This window comes from Ammodytes marinus (assembly GCF_949987685.1).
Source record: "Ammodytes marinus genome assembly, chromosome: 14".
NCBI classification, from domain to species: Eukaryota; Metazoa; Chordata; class Actinopteri; order Uranoscopiformes; family Ammodytidae; genus Ammodytes; species Ammodytes marinus.
In genome coordinates this window covers 19,004,063-19,024,927 of record NC_137218.1, presented here as the reverse complement: position 1 = coordinate 19,024,927, position 20,865 = coordinate 19,004,063, and the positions used below count along the sequence as shown (strand labels likewise).

The following is a 20,865-nucleotide window of genomic DNA, read 5'->3' as shown; positions in this document are numbered from 1 at the left end:
TGGCATATCAAGATGCTGACTAGACAGCATGATTATTGTTGCACAGGTGCTAGGCATATCATTATAAAAGGCCACTGAATTAAAAATCTCCTGTTGTTGCTGTTGTTGCATTACGCTCTTAATGCACAAAACTTCCTGTATCCGTTTCAAATTAAAAGCTCCAAAGCGTTTCGATCTACAGGATCCTCTTATTTCCTAAAAAGGGTTTTATTGTGAAGCATTTGCAGGATTGTGTTGGGTAGAATTCCATGACTTGAAGCCTACGGCTCCCATATGGTACATCAAATGTAGCTGCTGTCACCTTGTGGCACTTGAATGTTATGACCAAACAGACTGTTCGGCTGGGACATGGGAATGGGACAATAACTCCATATGAAACTCCATATGAACAAAGTATTAAAAGTAGCATTATTTTGTTGAATGCAATGTTTGATATGTCCCTTTTGCTTTTACAACCACTACAAGTTGCACCATAATTTTTGTCAATCATGTTTATATATTGACCCACATTATCAAACTGAAAGCTTGAAAATGTTAGTATTATATTATCATATCCATGCTAGACACAAAAAATAATGAGTTGGGTTTTTTTTTTTGCATCTTGATATCACAGGCATATTGTATAATAATTGCATGGATAATATGTTCAGATGTTTTTATGTATTATTATTATTATTATTATTATTATTATTATTATTATTATTATTATTATTATATATTTGTATGTAAATTCGTACAAATATAGTAATAATAATAATAATCATTCTATAAACCAAATAGTTACCACCAGCTTATTGAGCAGATGAGCTGCACAAAGCAGGTTCATTTTTGTCAAAATGAAACAAGTCAGTTTATCAGATAGCCCACAATTTCTCCCAAAGTGGTCACTTCACTTGGAGTCAGAACTATATGGACTTTTCTTTAAATGTAACATGTTTGGGCCTTTATATTTGTATGTGCAATACAGATTTGTGATTAAACGTGTACTCTATGTATTGAAGTACCCTTTTGACTCAGAGATAGATGATTATAAGACTTGGAGTTTTTGCTCGTTGAGGACATTTTCCAACAATGACCCAATACATGTAAAAAAAAAAAAAAATTATACATCCCTGAATGTCTATAAAGGCATTTATTTATTTCATAATTAAAAATAAAACTCACATTTTCCAAAAAAAAATTGAATCAATCATTCAAAAGTATTAAAATGCTAAGACATGGGAAGTAGGATTTAATTTTTTTTCTTAATTCCAAATTTTAAAACATATGCAAACTTGTCCTTAACCCAGAGAAACTGCTGAAGTCCTATTTTTAATTTTTTTTTACCTTTGGTTATGGTAAAATGGGTAGCCTGTTTATTTGCAATAATCTATCTTGCCTCAAGCTGTGGGAACCCTGATGATATCTCAAATGTTTGATAGCCTGTGTGTAGTAGGATGGACTGTCAGCAAAGCTGTGATCACACTGGAGAGAAGTCAGCAGAAGCCTGAGTGCACGGTCAGACCATAGGGTCAGACATGACACGGCCTCTCGCTGCAGCAGTTCGCGGCGCTGCCGACAGGTGGTGTGTGTGCTGCATGGATAAAAACGAAAATACAAACTGTGCCTGTTAGCCAACGAGGAGCTTCTTTATGTTAGCTAGCGAATAAAACTATTATTTTTTAGATTTGGTTAATGACAGTGTGTTCAAGACAATAACGAACGCATCCTCTTTGCAAAGTCCGCAACGTTTGGAATATTTGGTTTGAGTCCGTCTTTGATTTAAAACGAGGTAAGTTGTAAAATGGCGGATAGCTTACGTTCACATCCGCGGAGTTTGTCATTGATGCTGCTATTCTGGGAAGCTGCTTGGGCACTTGACATTAGTATCACCTGACTCATCAACATACGACTTTAACGGGATAATTTAAAATTCCCGTGGCTAATTAAGGCGGCATAACCTTTTAACTGGTTTTAAGTTGCTTGTGGTCTTGTTAGCCAGCTACAGCTAATGGTGCTGCTAGCCGAGTTAGCAACTCATCTGATGCTAAACATATTAAAATCCTGAGGTGCGTAGCTCAGTACAAATAAAACTGTGAAGGAGAGGGTCTACGGGTAGCTAACGAGATGGTGTCAAAGCTAACACCACACAGAGGAGCTCACATTAGCCAGAGAGCTGCTTGGTCGCCGTAGCAAAGACGGTGAGCCAGGAAGAGACGAGGACAGGAATCGCCAGGCTCGGAAACATCTGCAGTTGCGTTTGTAGTTCGGAAGTAAACAACTGCGCGTGTCAGATTGGTTCTGAAATAAACCTATTCGAGCTAACGTTCGATTTTACTTTCAAAAAGACCTGCCGTAAATTCGTTTTTAATATAAAATAGTACATTACTTGTCCTAGAAAGTAACGCAGGTTGATATTGCTGCACACAGTATACATGCCCATTTATGGTCGTGGGAGTCTGAGGTCGGGCCCCTCGTCTGTGTTCACATCAACAACAATAACAACAACATCAGTCCCATGTTTAGCCTACCCCACATATTTCCCTTGTCCGACTGCTGTAAAGTTTAAGTTACAGATAAAGTAGAGAAGCGCGGTCTCACGCATAGCTTGCGTTATTTTTTTCTAGCTAAATGTCATGACCTTAAAGGCCTATTAAAAATAAATGAAAATTAAAATCCTGATTAGAGTATGTGATGCAACGAGTGAACATGACCCTTGAGCTGTGGCAGTGTTCACACCTTTATGTACTAGCTTCATGTATGTGCATACACCAGCGAACATTGCTTCTTTCAACAACTTGGAATACACACACAGTCCCAGTTTGGAAGATCATCACACAGGCATGCCTCAGTCAGTGCAGTGTGGTGAAGTTATAAATAATAACATGGCAGCCATTATTGTAAGAAAATGAAACATTGTATAGTTTACAAACAAATAATTTACATTGAGGTAAAACTATATCTTAATCATTTTAGAGCTGTCCCTTAGATAGTAGGCTTATGTGTAGGCCGACCATTATTAGTTTATTTATATGAGGCAGCAGGGAGTCATTTTGTTTCTACAGTACCAATGTCCTACTGCTCTGTCAGACATTCAGTCGTTATCAGTAGATGGCCGGTTTTGAGTACGACAGCTTTACTTCTACTAAATGTTTGTCCAAGATGTCTTTACAGCTCTTTACAGCAGGGCAGGATTGAGACAGAGAACCTGGCCTATCAGCTTTACATGACACAGCGTCACCATTTTAATAACCATAGTTTTTTTGTTGTAGCATTTCACTGAAGGAGGCGAAAAGGTGTGATTTTTAAATGGTAATTTAATTAATTTCCACTGGCCAGAAGCAAATACCCCCACAGTCCTTGGATACAAATGTGCTCATTCAAATTTGTACTGTAAATCCGTATTGGTTCTATCTGTTAACTGCCTCTTTTGTACTATAAAAAACCCAGCAATTTATCTTTATCTTAATTCCCTGCACATTCTCACTTGACTCGTACAAACATTTTAATTCCACCGCTTACTGGTAGTTTCAGTCAGTCAATTAATATAAAGGCACTAAACCTGGCATTAAATATAAAACGTGAATGAGATACATTGAATGCTATGTGATGCATTAGCATGAACATTTGGGGTGTTTAAACTTTTCATTCAATACATGATTCAGACGATGACAAAAATGATAAGGAAAACATATTTTTGTATTTCCAACTGTGCATTCTCAAATGACTGATTTATAAATACAGAGTTATTTTCACAGCTAAAGATTGAAGGATTTTGAGGGGAAAAACTGTGGAAGTGAGTCACTCAGACTGAGGGAAGCACACCCATTGAGAACAAAAGCATGTTTGAGATTTCACTATCTACTGTGTATGCTTGGGAGGAAAGAGGTCAGTTACATTCTAGGCATTCTTTTCTGAGTGCTAGAATGCTACTACTGCCATGTAACAACTGAGACCCTCCACCTACCTGTTCAAAAGATTACTCAGAGATCTCTCATTTTCACAGGTACATGACTCATATAGCTTGTAGTGTGTGTTGCTATAAGTGTAGTTTTTGTCGAGGTGATTTTAAATGAGCCCCACTTACAGAAAATACTGTTTCTTTTTCTTGGCTTTTATAAAACATCAATGATCATTCTCTGCATGGTCATCAATCATCATCATCATGGCATATAAACAGGTATTCTATCACTGACGTGTGCTGGTGCATCTTGGGGCCTGAAACTGAGACCCTATACAAGATGTCCTGTTACTGTATTGTGAATTATTGCAGCCAGTGTTGTCGTTTAATAACCCACTCAATTCTGCAGGTGCGGCTGAGAAGATACCTTCTTGCTTGGGGTCCAGAGCACTTGAAGAACCTACTCCTGCACATCCAGAAAATGTTAAAGAAATGATAGCAGCGCAGGATTTGCACACAGAGTTTCAATTCCCTCAGTAAGCCACGCCTCATGGAAATGTAATGTATTGTCCAAAATACACACAACTTTGAAAATTAGTTAGTTAATTAATTTGATTGTATGCATGCATGCAGGTATTATACACTCTCCTGTCATTCCTAGAAACTTGTTTGTGATTTTCTGAAGTCCGTTTCGCGCTTGTAATGACTTCATGTTTTGTGCACAGAGAGCCAGAATCTCCGTTTTCTCCAGATCCTGACCTTGAGGATCCCGATGGCAAAAATGCAAAGGCAAGAAAGGGAATGGTATGTTTTTTTTTCAAGCCTTTTATCTAAATTGATTCCATTTCCACACCTGTCAATGTTTAATCAGGGTCACAGGAAGACATCAGCTCCCAAATCCTACAATACATTTGGTACAAGGCAGGGAAACACCTTGGACTGTTTTTTTTACCAGCCCAGTCCAACAAGTTAATGCTGCATCATAATGTCTGTAATGTGACATACTGTGACAGATTTTAAATGACCAGAAACATGATGATCTGCTTTACATTTAAAGGGTAACTGCACCCCCTGTTTGAGCTACTGCACGATTTTGAAAAATGCTTTCAGACCATGGATTCTGAATTCCGTTTGAGAACCATTGTTTTTAAACATTCCGACATCAGCCGGCCGACTATCGGGAAGGGGGGGGGGCGCGGTGTCTGTGAAGGAGGGGGCTAGCTATCACTCAGGAAGATCTGAATGACATGACTTCATTGAAATATCGAGTGACACAAAGTCTAACGGCACTGTCGCTACACAGTGAGCTCATATGCCACACAGATAGGTCGTCTGAGGTGGAGGACTTTTCTTATTCTAAATTGTTGGCGGGTGTTTCTATCGTAGTGTTAGGAGACCGAGTAGCGCAAGTGAACGAGCGGCAGTGTGTGTGTGTGTGTGTGTGTGTGTGTGTGTGTGTGTGTGTGTGTGTGTGTGTGTGTGTGTGTGTGTGTGTGTGTGTGTGTGTGTGTGTGTGTGTGTGTGTGTGTGTGTGTGTGTGTGTGTGTGTGTGTGTGTGTGTGTGTGTGTGTGTGTGTGTGTGTGTGTGTGTGTGTGTGTGTGTGAGCGAGGAGAGCGAGCGGTAGCGTGTGTCAATAAAGTGAAACAATGAACGAGTCCGGGTCTGTGTGTGTCTGTGTGTGTGTTCGCACAAGCGAGATATTGCAGACACACTGTCGGTAGAAGTGAAGGGTGTTAACCCCCGAAATAACATCCTTGGAGGGACAGTATAACAGTAGACGCTTATGGACCAGCCATGGACCTGTGAAGAGCGTGCCTGGCTTTGCGGCGACGTGATGATGTACATGGGGTCAAAAAAGTCCCATGTACGTCATTTTTCGAATCCGAAGGAAAAAGTTTTTTTCAAATCTTAGTAAAGTTCTAAAATGATTTACAATACAAAACATTTCTTGAATTGCCGATATTTAACATATTGCAATTTTTTTCAATATCAACACCAGCATATATGTGTTCCTTAACAACATAGTGATTTAATTCAGCTTATATCTCAAAAAACAAGTAAAAGGGTGCAGTTACACTTTAATAATAACAAAATAACACTTTGGTCTCCCATTAAACATATTTTTATCCCCAACAGGCAGCGAGGAAAGGGAAGAAGGCGCTTGGAGACAAGGCCAAAGGTGGTGGAGCAGGGAAGGTCCCTGGTCCAGGCCGGGCCAATGGCCATCATCAGGAGAACGGGATGGAGAGCATGACCCTGTTTGAGGTGGTTAAAACAGGGAAGAGTGCCACACAGGTGGGTACGGACCATAGAGATAAAGAAGAGATAATGTTTTGTTTTGTGGTCGCCTCTCATCCCTATTATTGGGACAACATCATTACCTCTAGGTTTGATAGATGAATATACATGACCATATTTTATCCTCCAGTCTGTTGTTGATGACTGGATCGAGGCATACAAACTGGAGAGGGACACCGCTCTCTTGGACTTAATCAACTTCTTCATTCAGTGTTCTGGCTGTAAAGGTAGGTATCTCAAAAATGGGTTGTCTAAATCTGTTGGTGGTTGATGGCCTGAAAGCAAATAAATATGCTGAACTTTGTGCACTTCTTCACACAGGTGCTGTGAGTGGAGAGATGTTCAGGAACATGCAGAACTCCGAAATCATCCGAAAAATGACAGAGGAGTTTGATGAGGTGACCCAGTCAGCATTATACCATTTATTTAATGATATTTTGAAACAAAAGAATAGATTTAACCCAAAATCGGTTCAGTTGACAGAAGCCAGCATGGGAATTTTTTAGGAAGACATTAAAGGTGGAGTCAGTGATTCTGGAGAAAACTTGTTGTCAAAATATCTTTTGTCAAAATCAGTGAATATCTCCTCACGATCCGCTACCTGTCCGTACTGTGTGTGCGCTGAAAATAAATCGGGTGTTTTTATACTCAGCCTTGGCTCTATAAACTGGCATGTAAACAAAGAGGGCACAAGCTAGCAACATGCCAGTTCACAGAGCCTAGCTTGTGTAGTAACACATTATGGACAGGTTATGCATCGTGAGGAGATATTCAATGATTCTGGCAAAAAGAGATTTTGAAAACAAGCATCTCCAGAATTGTTGACTCTACTGTACCTTTTAAGGGGAAATCATCAGAAGGAAATGAATGTGTTGACCTGAATCTGATCTTTGGTCTGTTATCATCTTAACAGGACAGCGGGGACTTTCCATTGACGATGTCAGGACCACAGTGGAAAAAGTTCCGGATAAGCTTCTGTGACTTCATTGCCGTTCTGGTGCGCCAGTGCCAGTACAGCATCATCTACGACGAGTATATGATGGACACAGTCATCTCACTGCTTACAGGCCTGTCAGACTCTCAGGTCCGGGCATTCAGACACACCAGCACGCTAGCAGGTTAGTTTCAACATGTGTCCGCATGCTGCTCTTGTTGCCATTGTCCACAAAGGGGGTCATTCCTCCAATGTCTGAACTTTGTCCCCTCCGCCAGCCATGAAGTTGATGACGGCCTTGGTGAACGTGGCTCTGAACCTGAGCATCAACATGGACAACACACAGAGGCAGTATGAGGCGGAGAGGAACAAGGTCGTGGCAAAACGGGCCAACGATAGGCTGGAGCTCCTGTTACAGAAGCGCAAAGAGGTGAGAAGAAAATGACGTTTGCAATTTGTACTATCTGGATAAAAAACTGCATTTGATTTAACTGATTCTTACTCCATTAGACCAGATTCATTATTGTAAGCATATTTCTCTAAGATGAGGAGATTTTATGAGCAGTCCAAAACTGATAGAAAAAAACTTTAACATTTGACCTGAAATCATAACGCCTTTGAGGCAAGTTTAGTTAGGATACTGAAATGTGCTGAGTTAAAATGTATACATTAAATGTACTTAATTTGTTTTTCTGAAATTTGATTTAATCAGCAAATTTGGGAACAACAATATAAACAGTTCAATCTTCTGACAGCTGTCTTAGGGTCTGTATGCAGGTGTCTGTCCAGTATAAGCCTCTATTCACCAACGTTGTAACTTCACTAACTGTAAGCTATAAAATTCTCTCATCTATTATCTCCATGACTGTCACGCCCCATTAACCTCCTTTCATACAGTATAAGTCAGGGACAGCTTTGCTTAAAGAGACACTATTAAATTTCATGCTAAGTCATTCCCTTTTTATTTTTCACGGTCACACTGCATTGGTTCTCTTATGACGCATCGTCTGTGTGGCATCATTTAATATTTTCTAATTGTTTCGGGTACACTTATATGCTAAATTTGTTTGCTTAATTTGAGACAGCAGGACTTGAAGCTCTGTGGTGTGTGAAATGTATTTTCACCCTTTGTTAACATTTTTGTGAGCTTTCACAAATGAAGCAGAGCAGGCAGCCTTATATGGTAATATCGATTATGTTAATTTTGCTAATGTTGATCATATCGCACGGACATGCTCCTCCCATCATGAATAAAAATTATTCATGACAAGGTTGTCCAGTTAAGAGAGTTTGGTTTACCTGACCTAGAACAATTGTACGATTTAAAAATATTGATAATTAAAAAATGTTAATGATTAATAACTAAAAAAATTCTTGCATGAGGCTCATTGTCCATATTTAGAAGCTTTTGTTAAAGGATAAGAAGAAGGATTCTTCTTCATTTTCCAGCAAATCCCATGAAAAAGACTAAAACCAACAATGGATTTATAAATGGCTGAAAACAAATGTATTATTTACTTCTGTTTTGAGTTATCACTTTAACATGTCCTTATTCAAATGGAACCAGTGAGTTTGGGGCTGACAAACACATTGTTTTTTTAAATTAGTTAAAAACATAGAAAATAATATAGCAGCCTTACCCTTTAACACTGCTCAACCGAAAGCAGAGCCCTGTCTGTGAAACCTCTCCAAAGTCAGTCTGTTTAGTGTTTGTGTTTGAGGCTTTAACAAGATAATTTAGTTTTGGTTGTTTTCATGCAATGTCCTTAAAATGTATTGTTTTGTGTTGTATCTTTCAGCTCCAAGAAAATCAAGATGAAATTGAAAACATGATGAATGCAATTTTCAAAGGAGTGTTTGTTCATAGATATCGGTATGTGAATCCTTCACTGACATACACACTTTTAGATATCACAGATCCACCACTAGGCACACTTGCAATAAGCAGGAACCTTTCAATGTTAATTTCTGGCCATCTGGCGCCCTCTAGTGTGGAATTAATGTTGACACCATTATTATGAGTCTATGATTTGAACAGTTGTGTTGTACTAGGACCAATATATCAATGGAATCACTTATCTTGTGTTTACCAGTGACGCCATTCCTGAAATCCGAGCTGTTTGCATTGAAGAGATTGGAGTGTGGATGAAGCTCTACAGCGACGCCTTCCTCAATGACAGTTACCTGAAGTACGTTGGCTGGACAATGCACGACAAGGTGAGCTAACAGGCAGCATGTTTTTTGTGTGGGTGAATAAATCAAGCAGCTAAAAACCTATGACAATGGTGAAATTTATCGTCCAAATATTGACCTAATTTAAAATCCAGCTATCCAATTCTATTGGTCAAGACCTGCTGCAGTCATTTCAGAATACGAGCCGTATGTAGTCCTTTTTGCTGGAACAATTTTCATGGTTCATTTTTCATATTGTGAAAAGCAGCATGTGTTAGTGTTGAGTTTCCATTAACTAGGAAAATGTGCCTTCACAAAAGGTTGATGTTTTCTCTTGAGTTTTGTCATTCTATAATGGTAATCATATGATGTACTTCTGTCCTGTGATTCCAGCAAGGCGAGGTGCGGCTGAAGTGCCTGACGGCCTTGCAATGTCTTTTCCACAACAGAGAGCTCGGCACACGACTGGAGCTCTTCACCAGTCGCTTCAAGGTGAGCCGATCGCTGCTCCACCTCAGCACCTGTCACATGCAGGGAATGTACTGGCTGTTCACTTGTTACATCTTTATATGGTGATAACTAAAGAGTCATAGTATAAATGTGACTCCTTTACACAATATGACATGATGGGCATGATATGACCACTACTTTCATGGAGATCGTGCAGCCTGGATACTGTATCTGAACAGAAACACTCTCATTGACAGGACCGCATTGTGTCTATGACTCTGGACAAGGAATACGATGTTGCAGTACAAGCCATTAAACTTCTGACACTTGTCCTACAGTGAGTAACCTCTCCCCCTTTACTTATCTTTTGGCATTTGATCTTATTATTATAACTTTATTTGAACAGGGACAATGTACAAAAGAAACATTAACCTTGTTTAGAGCAAGGAGAGATGCATTATACCAGGTTTTAGCAAACTGCTATTTTCCACCTTGTTTTTATATAGATGCAGCATGTGAAAGTCATAATACTCATTATTTTGAGTTCTTGCAGATGTTATCCTTTTTTGTCTTCTTTTGAGTGTTAACTTGACAGATTATATTATTTAATGTAAACATGACAAACAATGTAAAACAAACCATTTCACACGTTTACCTTGAAGTCTAATTCTATATTTTGACCTTTTGTCTTATTCAGTCACAAACTCACTTAACTGGCCTTTTCTCAATGAAAATGTATGTCTTCCATCTAACAGGAGCAGTGATGAGGTTCTGACAGCAGAGGACTGTGAGAGTGTATATCATCTGGTTTACTCAGCACATCGACCCATCGCTATTTCAGCAGGAGAATTTCTGTTTAAGAAGTAATTGTATAGTTGCTTTTTTTCTCAATTTTTGTAAACTTAACATAAACACATTTATTTCTGGAGTGTTGCAGAAGAGGCCGGTTATGGTCAGCTAGGGTTCACATTAGTATTGGATACATACATTGGATTCCAAGGTTCATCTTGCCTGTAATGTGAACTGTGTGTGATTACTTTAAATCTTTAAAAGGATTTTAATACTTTAAATATGTTAAAATTTTAACAAGAATATGCATTTAGTGTGATGTGAATCCAACAACCGCCCTACAGCAGAGCATACAGACGATGTAGCACTGCAAAGTACATGTGTTAATATATTTTAAATGAAAGCTAGTGATAAATACCTGTGAAAACATAACATATGTCTCCTGGTGTTTATGTGCGTAATTTGTACCAGTGTATACCTTTTCCAAAGAGACTCTGGCAGAGAGATATATATTCCACCTGCCTTCACCAGACTTTTTGTTTTGCTGATTGAAGGCTCTTCAGCCATCAAGGTCCTGAGGAGGAGGGATTACCAAGAAGGGGCAGACGGAGCTTAAATGGCAGCCTTATCAAGACTACTATCTTTTTCTTCTTGGAGAGCGAGGTATGCAGTAAACCATTATAGAAATGTCCATCTTAATAAGCCTGTTAATCTAGTCTTGAGTCTTCAAATTGTGTTCTTTATGAATGGGATAAGATATTTGCATTTGTTTCCATTTTTTACAAATCAAATCAAATACCCAGATACTCGGCAAGGGATCTTGTTTCAATATGTTTTAATGTAATTCAACAACATTTAACCATGTCGTCATGTGTTACAGCTCCACGAACATGGGGCCTACTTGGTGGATAGCTTGTGGGAGTGTGGGTCAGAGCTGTTGAAGGACTGGGAGACAATGATCAGCCTGCTGCTGGATGAGCCCGTGGCAGGAGAGGAGGGTGAGGGTCAAACCTTAGAGAAAATCCCTGGCTCATATTTTTAGCTTCACAAATCTTTTCGTAAAAAACATTTCTATGCCTGTGATTTTTAGCCCTGACTGATCGCCAGGAGACGGCTCTGGTTGAGATCATGCTCTGTGCCATTCGTCAGGCTTGTGAATGCCACCCTCCTGTAGGCAGAGCAACAGGGAAGAGGGTGAGTGTCCGGTCGTCAGGCTCGAGGTAGAAGGGATTATTGTTTGTCGAATTTGTTCATGGTGTGAACATGGTTGTTTTTTTGTGCATGGAATAGGTCCTGACTGCGAAGGAGAAGAAAATGCAGTTAGATGATCGGACACGGATCACAGAGATGTTTGCAGTTGCGTTGCCTCTCTTGCTTGCAAAGGTGATATCTCAGTTTCTACACTACGGCTAACAGAGTTGACTCAGGTTTGATTCCCGACCATACAACCTAACAGCTTTCTCCTCTCTTGTCATAGTACTGCGTTGATATTGATAAGGTGACCAACTTGCTTCAAATACCAAAGTTCTTTGATCTTGACATCTACACAACTGGCAGGTTAGAGAAGGTTTGTCAATTTTTCTTTTCACATTCCTTCTGGATTATGCAACTTGTAGATTGCGTGCAGCGTCAGTGAGACAATGTGCTTTCTTGTCCTCTTGAAGCATTTGGATGCCTTGCTGCGGCAAATCTGGGAGGTCCAGGACAAGCACACAGACACTGAGGTTCTGGAGGCCTGCTCCACCACCTACCACTATCTCTGCAACGAAGAGTTCACCATCTACAACCGCGTGGACATCACCCGCTCACAGCTTCTAGACGAGCTGGTGGACAAGTTCAATAGACTTCTGGAGGACTTCCTGCAAGAGGTGGGTGCTGTCATATATTGTTCCTTGTAGAATTAGGTTTTGTTGTTGTTTCTGGTGAGCAGCATCCAGGAATTAACAGGTTTGATTTCTTGTTTGTTAGGGTGAAGAACCAGATGAGGATGATGCCTACCAGGTTCTATCTACACTCAAGAAGATCAGCGCTTTCCACAAGTACAGCAATTAAAACGTTTAAAAAAAAAGAAGTGAATAATGACATTTTTATTAATTATGGTAGCATGGGTTTTTATCGTTTGCAATGTTTTTGCTTTCAGTGCACATGACCTTTCTAAGTGGGATCTCTTCACCAGCAACTACAGACTCCTCAACACGGGTCTGCAGAATGGGGATATGCCTGAACAGGTATGTTAGCCCCAACAACAGAGTCTTCTCTAACTTTGTCAGTAATGTCTGCAAAATGCAAAAACTTTTTTCATTTTTTGTTTAAATGCACTTAATTGTCTATTTTACTCGTTGACTTCTCCTATAGGCTGATTTCCCATGTAAACCAGCAACTTTGCTTCTGTAATCGGGGGTAGGGGAAATATTGATAAATATGGGCGTGATAAATTATTTTACAGTAATTAATTATGTTACTATAGTGCTGGTAAAGGCATTCCCTAATCTGGTTAATTAAGTACATACAAATGCATGGACTGTGCGGAACATTAAAGCTCATCTTGCTTGCCATCTTCCCCCCTAGATTGTGATCCACGCAATGCAGTGCACACACTTCATCATCCTGTGGCACCTGGCGAAGGTTTCAGATGGAAGTTCATTAACGGTATTTACATGTATTGGTCATGGCACATTTTTGGGGGATCCTTGGCAGAATAAATGCATAAGGACAGATGTGAATAGGATATCCGTTAAACAAACCTAACATTTTATGACATACATTTATCGAATAGACATACTCTACATCATTACAGTTTTACAGTCAGTCACTTCATACTGTGCAGGGCATCCATTTGCATTAGCTGTCTGAGAATCGTCATCTGTTTCACATTCATGCCAAATTATCAAAAGAACATTAACACAGACTTATTCAAAGGGTAAAACATTTTTTTTAAAGCAAAGTGTTTTTCTTAAAGACTGTTTCTGGCACTGTTTGACAGCTAAAAATGTGTTTTCATAATTGTTTTCCCCGTGGAATTATTATGTGTTTAATTCGTATGGATCTATTAGTGTTTGGACACTTCCTAACTGTTAATTGTCTAACTGATTGCTTTCTCCTTTCAGAGTGACATGGTGACCTTGAGAAAGCAAATGAGAGCTTTCTGCTTAATGTGTCAGCGTTACCTCAGCAGCATCAACACCGCCGTTAAAGAGCAGGTAGGGTTATGCTGATACGGCTGATACCTTTTTACACGGGGCACGCTTCAGCTTCACGGGAACATTTGCTCGTCTGTATTTCTTTTAAATGCTGAAGTGTTGTGTTTATTCCAGGCCTTCACCATACTATGTGATCTGCTACTGATCTTCAGTCACCAAATGATGTCTTCAGGCCGGGAACAACTGGAGCCTCTGGTCTATACGCCAGACTCCTCTTTGCAGGCAGAGATGCTAAACTTCATCATGGATCAAGTGTTCATTGATCAGGATGATGACAACAACAGCACAGGTCAGAGACGATCACCACTGTGGGTTTTGAAAAGTCAGGAAGCATTAACTACTACTTGTTAAAAATATGTTTTTTACTATTTGTATTATTTTGTATTTTTCAGACGGACAGCAAGATGATGAAGCCTGTAAAATCGAGGCTCTGCACAAGCGAAGAAACCTCCTCGCTGCCTATTGCAAATTAATTATCTACAACGTTGTGGAAATGAACACTGGGGCGGATATATTTAAACAGTATATGAGGGTAGGTTTTGAACCCCCCTTTTAAAATGAATGGTAAATCCTCCTACCCTGCTCTCGTTGTTAACAGTGCTGCCTCTCTATCTCTTTAGTATTACAACGACTACGGAGATATCATCAAGGAAACAATGAGTAAAACAAGACAAATTGACAAAGTACAATGTGCAAAGACACTCGTATTGAGCCTGCAAACGGTAAGATTCTGTGGTTAAAGCTAAACCTATTCATTGTTCCCTTGTTTCCCTTTTTTACTATCATGTTAGCATCACTTGCTTCAGTGTGCCATGTAAACAGAGGACGATGATGGTCTTATTTAGGCCGAATTATAATAGAATAAATTGGAAAGACCACTCATTCTGCGAAACCACCTGTAAGGAAATGTTCACGTCTATCGTTTTCTTTTGTAGTTATTCAATGATATGCTGTCTGAACTTGGCCTCCTTGTCGACCGCTCAACGTCAGCTTTCTGTGGCATAAAAGAGCTCGCTCGGCGCTTCTCGTTGACTTTTGGCTTGGATCAGATGAAGACCAGGGACGCTATTGCCATGTTACACAAGTAAGTAACCAGACTTTGTATGTGTCCCCGTACTTACAATGTAATTTGTGTCTTAATCAGCAGAGGTTTTGTCTTTGTTTTAGGGATGGAATTGAGTTTGCTTTCAAGGAACCCAGTCCCCAAGGAGAGGGGAGTCCACCTCTCAATCTGGCCTTCTTGGATGTCCTGAGCGAGTTCTCTAGCAAGCTCATGCGGCAGGACAAGAGAACAGTGTAAGTTTGAGCCACGTGATGGTCAGTGCTGTGCTTTATGTATGTGGGGAGCAATGAGCTGACAAAAAGAAAACGTTCCCTAACTGTCACTGTTGTCATTCTGTCCCTTTTACAGTCACACGTATTTGGAGCGCTTCATGACGTTTCAGATGGCCCTGCAGAGAGATGACTGCTGGATGCCTCTCATCTCGTACAGGAACTCCCTGCAGGTGGGAGGGGACGACGACACTATGTCTGTCATCAGCGGGATCAGCAGTCGAGGGTCAACCATCAGGAGTAAGAAGTCCAAGGCATCTACTGCTAGCAAAAGGAAATTGCCTGAAGGTGAGCAATTTCTTCGGTAAATCAATATTTTCTTTGTGCACTATACGTATATATACAGTACTGTATATCAGTAAGCGGGGAGCAGTGGTTCTGAAATTTTCAACTTTATGTTTATTTTGCAATTTTTAACACATAAGCATACATTCCAGTTGTTAAAGTATTTATTTTAAATGATTTGAAATAAAGCTATCTCTTATCATCCAGTCCATCTCCTAATTTTGAGTTGCATCCTACAACATTGCTAACACACACAAAACCATCCTCTTACTTAAATCCTTATATATCATCTTTACCCACAACTTTAGCCTTTTGCCCTCCCATCAACCCATATGTGTGGGACAGCAACAGAAAGTGTCCCTGTTGGTGCGGGTTACCTTTCTTACAGAAACCATGGGGACCGTAGAAACAAACAAGCAAACACATCACATACAGATACATATATGAAACATATTTTCATAACAGTTCCTAGCGTCGGGAGTTCTGTCATTGAATGAATGATTGTGTGCTGCAGAGGAGAACAGCTGCAGCAGCACTGATGCAGCGTGGGTGAACCGTGAGCAGAACGTTCAGACGCCAGTGATGATGCACTCGCCCCACCTCACCTCCACTGTACTGAGGGATCCAAAGACCATGAGGCCAGAGGAAAGCTACACGGCCGCATACGCCATGCCAATTGAGCAGCATCCCCATCAGCATGTGCCACCCCAGCAGCAGCAGCAGCAGCAGCAGCAGCAGCAGCTACACCCTCACCAGCAGGCTGCCATTGATTACAAGTAAGACATCTTGTCTACATACCTACTTTACCTTACCTTGAAGTAAATATTTGCAAATGTTGCTTGTGACAGCATATTGTACTACTTTTGTTTGTGCATTATGAAGTCACGTTAAATACTCAACACTGTCCCAAAGTACCCAGGTTACCTGGATGTTAACACAGAGGCAACAAGCCGAGGCCCGCCAGCAGCAGGAGCGGGTTAGCATGCACTACGCCAAGATGAGGAACCACATGCAGCAGACAATGTGAGATGACACTCCTCTTTGGAATACATTATATTGCTTTGAATTGTGGAACAAGGCTGGGAAACTTAGCTGTCCAGCTAATAGTGAATTGATTTGTGAAAAAATACATTCTCCTAACAAGTATCCCTGTGTTCTCCTCAGTCGGCGAGGATCTGGACTCATGGAGGATGACGAGGAGCCAATAGTGGAGGATGTGATGATGTCATCAGAGGACATCAATGAGGGCATGGATTTTGACACAATGGACATCGATCTGGTAATTAAAACCTGACATAGCAGATTATTTGGCCACTTGGAGGCAGTGGAAACAATGTTGAAATATCTTCTTTTAGGTGGATATAAAAAACTTGTCATAAAGCAGTTTACACACTTATTCACACATCCAGCTGTTACCTTAGCATTCGTTTGGAGTCGTGTTTGTGTCAAATGTGACACCAATGTGTACTCTTTTTTTCGAACTTTTTTGGTCTTTACCAACTTCTGAGAGAAATATTTGGCTTTTGTGCTTGGTGATTATCTAGTTGAGGGGAGATGTAGATTCAGTTGATAATTCTCTGTAGATTCATTACTACAAGGGACTAGTCGCATGGTGTAACATTGTTTTCACATTTTAATTTGTTACTTTATTAAAAATATTTATTATTGTCTTACAAAGTGCACATTTAACTGTCTGTATGGTCCAATCATACTTTACTGGTGGAAAACTATCCAAGCAAGTTTCCTCCAAATGAAACAAGGTTTTTTCACTGTGGTGCCAAATTTAAATGTTTCCGTCCGCACTTGATGCTACAATAGACGTTTTTTCATTCAACCTTTTTTTTTTCAAGCTATAAAGTTCAAACAGCCATTACATTAAAAGGGTGCATTGTTCTGACTGGACTGTTATTTTTTCAGCCAGCATCAAAGAATCGCAGAGAAAGAACTGAACTAAAGCCGGACTACTTCGATCCATCTTCCATCATGGATGACGCGGTGAGGATTTTCCACTTCCTTTTCTAACATTTGTGTATTTGCTTCCTTCTTTTTTATGGAAAATCTCAATTAGCTTTCTCACAGAAGACAGCAATGATAGTAATTGATGGAAAGCACAGCAAAGCATAAAAATAAAATTCCCACGGACTAAGGGTGTATTCACACATGCTGTGTTTAGTTCGGTTGAAACGAACTCAGGTGCACTTCTGCCTTCGGTGCGCATCTTTCAGACAGGTGTGAATACAGCAATCGCACTCGGGGGCGGACCAAACAAACGCTCCGAGACCCAGCTGAAGAGGTGGTCTCGATGCGCTTCAAAACGCACTCTGCTGCAGTTCGTTTGTGGTGTGAATTTGTCCGGACTCGATCCGACCCAATTGCAGGAAGCACTGCGCCTTTTCTTTCTTTTCTTTTTAATAAATCGCCATCAGCTTCACATTATGGGATAGTGTTGTTGTCGCCCTTGTTAGGAAGATTAGTTGTGGTTTGACCGGGAGCCCCGAGCGAAAATATTACATTTGATAATGACGCGTGCGGATCAGCGATCAGATGGAGAGGAGCGTCTCCCGTAGCCTACAGTGCCAACAGGTTCACGCTGCGCTTTGCATGAAGTGTGTGTTTTTATTGTTCTTCCCAACGGGACCGTCAATACTGTCCCCGTGTCAGTTTGGTGCTGAACTGCGCCGAACTGACACCCAGCTGATACACAGCTTAATCAGCTGTGTTTCAGTTTGAGCATATTCTTCATGCGAGCCGCGCGTCCAGCAGCAAAAATACAGTAAAAATTATGTTTCACATCGTAGGCTAGAAGCCACATAACGTGGCATTGTCATAGGGCTACATATTATAACCATATGAAACAACAATAATTTGATGTTTTTCTTCTTTATTTATAGGCTAGAGGCATTTTTATTATTTTTAACCCCATATTATATCAATGATAAATTCGCAGTTTTTACTTCGTTCTTCCTGCTTCTCCCCACCCCAGAATGTCTGTCCAATGAATGAATGACCTCAGATCACGTGTGGTTTTGCTTCGTAATGCTGGTTCACTTGCAAAAGGGGCAATATGAAAGTGGACCACACCAAAAATAAAAATCCAAATTCTATTTGGTCTGGACCAAAGCAAGTGAACTAACGGACTTTCCATGTGTGAATACACCCTAAATGTTGATGAAATCACAGTTCACTGAAACGCTATCTTAATACGAATTGACTATACTGTATTCGTTCTCAACCTAAATGAATTTGCATGCATGCTTAACTGTAAATGTATGGATGTCCAAACAATAATATAATTACGTCCTAGAAAAAAATGTGCAAGAACATAGTTTTTTTTCCTATTTATAGGATTGACGATTTCTAATTTACTTTTTTGTGTGTCTTTAGGTTCTTAATGTTTCAATGTTCTAAAACAAATTGGAAGCATTGAGGTAAATGGGATATCAAAATCCATGGAAGATACGATGGAAGACTGTTCGAAATGGACTACTATAAATCGTTTGTGAGAAACCAATGTTTGCCTCTTCAACACTTTGTTAAAACTTAAGGGGAGGGCTTGAATTTGAATTTTATCCTGATATTTTCTTTGTCAAACTGCAGGAGAAACTTAATGTATGCTAAAAAAAATAATGTTCACATAATGTCTGAAGCATTACAGACATTATGTGGCAGGCATGTAGTGAGGGTACAATTTAAAGACTGAAATTCAAATTAACAATATATACCTTTAATCTTTTTTCATTCTTTAGACAAAAATTGTCTGATGTAAATACATAGTGGCCAATGTACAGGAGAGGGGGTGGGGGGAATACAATTTTGTGAACCCCAGTAGATAGAGCTGTAATAGCCCTGCAAAATAATAACAGCTTTATGATGCTTGTAGCGTTCAGTTGTTGTTGAACACTGTAAGGACACTGCACTTTGTCACAGAGGTGTTAATTCAACTCCATGGTAATTCTACAGCCATATATTTATAAATTATCATTGGCTCCAATCAATGCCTCTCTGACGCAAACTAAACAGGATTAAACATAATAAGCTTCACAAAGACGGCATTTATTGCAGGGGTATTTAATTGGACTGCATTACATTGTAAAGGGTGTCTGTGATGTTACGTTCACCTACTGTACTTTCAAACTGTAGACTTTGGCATGGCATGTAGCCATATATGGAAACATGTACACAGTAAAGTATAATGTGAACTGACGTCTCATACTGTTCAAAGGCCTTGCCACAAACGATATACGACATTCTCAGATTTCTTTGTGATGGTATTTTTTAGAAATGTATGTGTTCTGCTTTTATACCTTATAGATGACTTTCATTTATAGATATTTTGTAATGACAATCAAATGTAAATGAATGGTTTCTAATCATGTTATTTCACATATATGCTGAAATAATCCTTCCTTTTTAATGGAAAGTATTATGTTACTATAGATACGGCCAGCTGTTTGTATTTTCTTTTCATCGCTCTGTAAAGAATGAGTGCAAAGGTAATGCATTGCTCGAATGTAGGAATTTGACAAATTGATAGCTGCGCCTAAAATTATTTTTTAATATTGGGATCATTCAGTGTCATACATAAAATTTGACTCAACCTTAAACATGTTATTTCTCCTATATCTTAAGGATTTTTCTCCACTGTATAGTATCTAATAATATCTAATATTACAGACATGCCATAATTGCCATCTTAAAGGAAAGGATTTGAAAATTGGTTAAGGTGTGGTGTTTGATTTAGTTTAGTTTTTTTCCAGTTTGAAAGTGTGCAGAGGATTTTCTCAGAACGCCAATTTATTTGATGTTGCATTTTGAAGAGTTATAGAATTATTCTAAATGACAAAGTTTTAGAAATCTTTTAGCTATTGTAGTATCAGATTGTATATTATACAATTACAGGTGTGTAATATATTGTGAATCTGTGCTCATTTCATATTTGCTGTTTCTGTTTGGATTACATTTTTTGGTTAAAATAATAGAATAGCTATTTGAAGTCAACCTACTAATTTGCAAGTATACATACTGTACATTGTTTTGTTTGTCTTTAAGGGGATTATTGCGATATTTCTTTACCTCTGTGTATTGGCCTGGTTGGAAGATTACGATATTATGGGAAGCGGTGTATACATTTTGTAGTAATATATAGAAACAAATCCCTAATTTCTTTATAACATCACTATAAACTGGAGAAACAGCTAACTTGGTTAAAACCTTACCATATACATACTAACTATTCATTCATGTTGGCAGATGAGAAAATACAACTTAGAATAGCCTGTAAAGTACATTAATCATTTAGTTTGGGATCTTTTCTGTTTTGCATTGAACTGCTGAAAATGTGCATACATCTGTATGTTTACACATATTTAAATATTTGTCTATATTAAAATTTGTGTTTTTATTCTATTTTCGAATTGCCTATTGCATCCTTTACTATTTGTATTTATGTCTGGAGATGTAACATGAACAGAATAAACCCTCTGTGACTGTGTGAGGATTTTAAGAACACGGCTGTAGTGTCATC

The 20,865-nt window shown here is 39.3% G+C and overlaps 1 protein-coding gene across 1 annotated transcript; it reads left to right on the top strand.

The window, feature by feature from the left end:
* The first annotated feature begins 1,572 nt into the window (after positions 1–1,572).
* stag2a (STAG2 cohesin complex component a) lies at positions 1,573–20,812 on the top strand. The gene is made up of 34 exons (XM_080041204.1): positions 1,573–1,771; positions 4,290–4,416; positions 4,606–4,684; positions 6,018–6,176; positions 6,310–6,406; positions 6,501–6,577; positions 7,093–7,297; positions 7,392–7,543; positions 8,913–8,986; positions 9,207–9,330; positions 9,679–9,777; positions 9,993–10,072; positions 10,491–10,598; positions 11,079–11,187; positions 11,405–11,522; positions 11,615–11,718; positions 11,815–11,907; positions 12,002–12,091; positions 12,189–12,392; positions 12,493–12,563; positions 12,665–12,752; positions 13,093–13,173; positions 13,632–13,724; positions 13,839–14,013; positions 14,117–14,256; positions 14,345–14,446; positions 14,660–14,808; positions 14,892–15,020; positions 15,136–15,344; positions 15,856–16,117; positions 16,254–16,364; positions 16,506–16,620; positions 17,259–17,336; positions 18,726–20,812. The coding sequence occupies exons 2-34, from the start codon at positions 4,373–4,375 to the stop codon at positions 18,747–18,749; spliced, it is 3,843 nt and encodes a 1,280-aa protein (XP_079897330.1). The 5' UTR covers positions 1,573–1,771; positions 4,290–4,372; the 3' UTR covers positions 18,750–20,812.
* The last annotated feature ends 53 nt before the right edge of the window (positions 20,813–20,865 follow it).